The sequence below is a fragment of the Toxorhynchites rutilus genome, chromosome 3 (assembly GCF_029784135.1).
Source record: "Toxorhynchites rutilus septentrionalis strain SRP chromosome 3, ASM2978413v1, whole genome shotgun sequence".
In the NCBI taxonomy this organism is placed as follows: domain Eukaryota; kingdom Metazoa; phylum Arthropoda; class Insecta; order Diptera; family Culicidae; genus Toxorhynchites; species Toxorhynchites rutilus.
Genome location: NC_073746.1, coordinates 53,005,589 through 53,007,992, shown reverse-complemented (window position 1 = coordinate 53,007,992; position 2,404 = coordinate 53,005,589). Strand labels below are relative to the sequence as shown.

At 38.1% G+C, this 2,404-nt stretch overlaps 1 protein-coding gene across 1 annotated transcript; it reads left to right on the top strand.

Moving 5' to 3' along the window:
- The first annotated feature begins 496 nt into the window (after positions 1-496).
- Positions 497-1,825, top strand: LOC129778934 (serine protease snake-like). Its single transcript, XM_055786118.1, has 4 exons — positions 497-635; positions 705-725; positions 791-1,315; positions 1,375-1,825. The coding sequence occupies exons 1-4, from the start codon at positions 566-568 to the stop codon at positions 1,698-1,700; spliced, it is 942 nt and encodes a 313-aa protein (XP_055642093.1). The 5' UTR covers positions 497-565; the 3' UTR covers positions 1,701-1,825.
- Positions 1,826-2,404: the final 579 nt, after the last annotated feature.

Below are 2,404 nucleotides of genomic sequence, written 5' to 3'. Positions count from 1 at the left end.
AGGCCATTCGAAAGAAAAAATTGTTTTCAGTAAGTTTTTATGACAATTTAAAACAGTAAAATTAAAAAAAAAACTTCTATTGGTTCACGCGATCGAGAGATGAATAAGATGTCCTCATATCAAATATGAAATAAATCGGTTCAGTGGAACTTGAGATATTGTGTACGTCTGATTGAACAAAAGTATTTTCGAGGAAAAGGCATAGGCGTATCAAGTTTTGAGTCAAGCGCAGTTTATGTGAAAAGGTACTTAAAAATGGCTATTACTCGGTAAATAATGATAGTTCGGAAAAATCCTACAAAGTACATATATTGAATGTTCAGAAATATGAAGCAAACATACATTCAATTTGTTTGAGTTTTTAAATTAGAACACCACCTTAAACAAGTAGCTCAATTTTGATTTCTCGGAGGCATGACGAATATAACTCGCCTCGAATAGGCGATCTTCAAGTCAGTCTGTGTGCCTATCGCCACAATGATTAAAAACATTAAACCGGTTCAAAGTTACGCAGTCATCTGTGAACTCGCGCTCAACTATCATCGCTTTGTCAATTCCTACCGCGATGAATGTTTTGTTCCCTCGCTTGCATTTGTTTCTTCTGTTTGTTATTCTGCCGTCTTCATTAATCGAAGGTAAACTAAGATTGGATTTTTTTCGCTGTCAGCCAATTACAGACTAACTTTGTTCTTTCTTCAATGCAGGACGGCGAATTTCGGAAATAAGTGAGTATAAATAATCAGAATCAATCCGATTCATACGATAGACCAATAACTACGTTCATTTCCAGAATGCTCCGAGTACCGTAATCAAACTATTAAATCTTCGGCAATAATACCGTTAACCATCAATCCGAGACCGATAGTGCATCAAAACTTCGAATGTTCCAAAACGGTCGATTTGATCGTGGGAGGTGAAACAGCTAAACCGGCAGAGTTTCCCCACCAAGCATTGCTCGGTTGGCCTAAAGTAGATGATCCCCAGCAGCTTGACTTCCGCTGTGGCGGATCGCTGATAAGCGATCGCTATGTGTTGACAGCCGCTCACTGTTTCAGAGATGGCGACAGTCCAATAGTCGTTAGGCTTGGCGAACATGACGTTCTGAATGATAGAGACAATCAGGCGGATTTCGACATTGAAGCTATTGTGTTGCATCCGAATTATAAGTTCTCTTCTGTTTATCATGATATAGCTTTGGTTAAGTTGACGGAAGCTGTTCTGTTTTCGAAGATTATTAGACCAGCGTGCCTTTGGACGAGTTTGGATGTGAATGTGACCTCAGTTGTCGCGACCGGTTTCGGGCTGACAGAGTTTGGTTGTAATCCAATTGTTGTGTAGAAAGTTGCAATACTGAAACAGATCTATTTATTTCAGTGGGCCAAAGCTCAAATCTTCTGCTGAAAGTAAAGCTAGATTTTTTGGACAGAAATGAGTGTTCCAGACAGTATGCAGGTTTTCGAACCTTCAAGCGAGGCATCATCGAAGAACAGCTTTGCGTAGGAAGTAAACGGGGCAGTAAGGATACCTGTCAAGGTGACTCGGGCGGCCCCATACAAGTAATAACGGAACCGAAGGGCTGCACGTATCACATTATTGGAATCACATCGACAGGATCGGCTTGCGGAGTGGGAAAATCTCCTTCGATTTATACTCGCGTCGCAAGCTATCTCGATTGGATTGAGGGCATGGTTTGGAAATAGTAGCATAGAATATTGTAACAAGGAATAAAAAAAATGCAGGACTGGAGAGAAACAAAACCATGATCGTTATTATTTTTTCTTAAATATAATGGATGATTAATGAGATGAAAAAAAACACGCAAACTAGAATTAATAATATGGCGACAAAGTATTCTATGTTTCAAAGCGTTGCACCAATTGAAATCTCTACTTAGTGAATCAAGTAGCTGATCATTTCCACAAAAGTTTCCTTTGCTGTATTTCTGTAACATTTAAATGCGAGTGACTGACTGGTGTTAATTCGTCAGACTGGGTCCATCATTAATTTCATGCATTTCCAAACACGAAAAATGCCTAAGACCTAAAAAAATACGAATGAGCTCAAAATATTAATTCATCATTTATTTTTACAATAGTAAACAGAAAAATAATGAAAAATGTCAATGATTCAATGGGAAACAATTATATTTTTCAACTGCTTCAAGATCAATGTCTTAAACTATAACCAGCCAGCTAACAGCAGGTCGCATAGATTTTCCTGATCCCGGAAGTTGGGATATAAATTTATCTAATCCCAGCGGTTGCCACAGTGGCGAAATTTATAATCGATTTTCTTCATCCAGACAGTTCTTGCTCCAATGTTTTAAAAACTCTTACTGCGAGTTAGATGTAAAAAAATTAACCTTAACCTTAAAGTTAAATTTCCATGGCATTTAATGTAAATG

Coding starts and splice junctions, on each gene's coding strand:
- LOC129778934 (XM_055786118.1), top strand. CDS start 566: ATGAATGTTTTGTTCCCTCGCTTGCATTTGTTTCTTCTGTTTGTTATT. Junction 726..790: donor ACGGCGAATTTCGGAAATAA/GTGAGTATAAAT, acceptor GTTCATTTCCAG/AATGCTCCGAGTACCGTAAT. Junction 1,316..1,374: donor TTTCGGGCTGACAGAGTTTG/GTTGTAATCCAA, acceptor TATTTATTTCAG/TGGGCCAAAGCTCAAATCTT.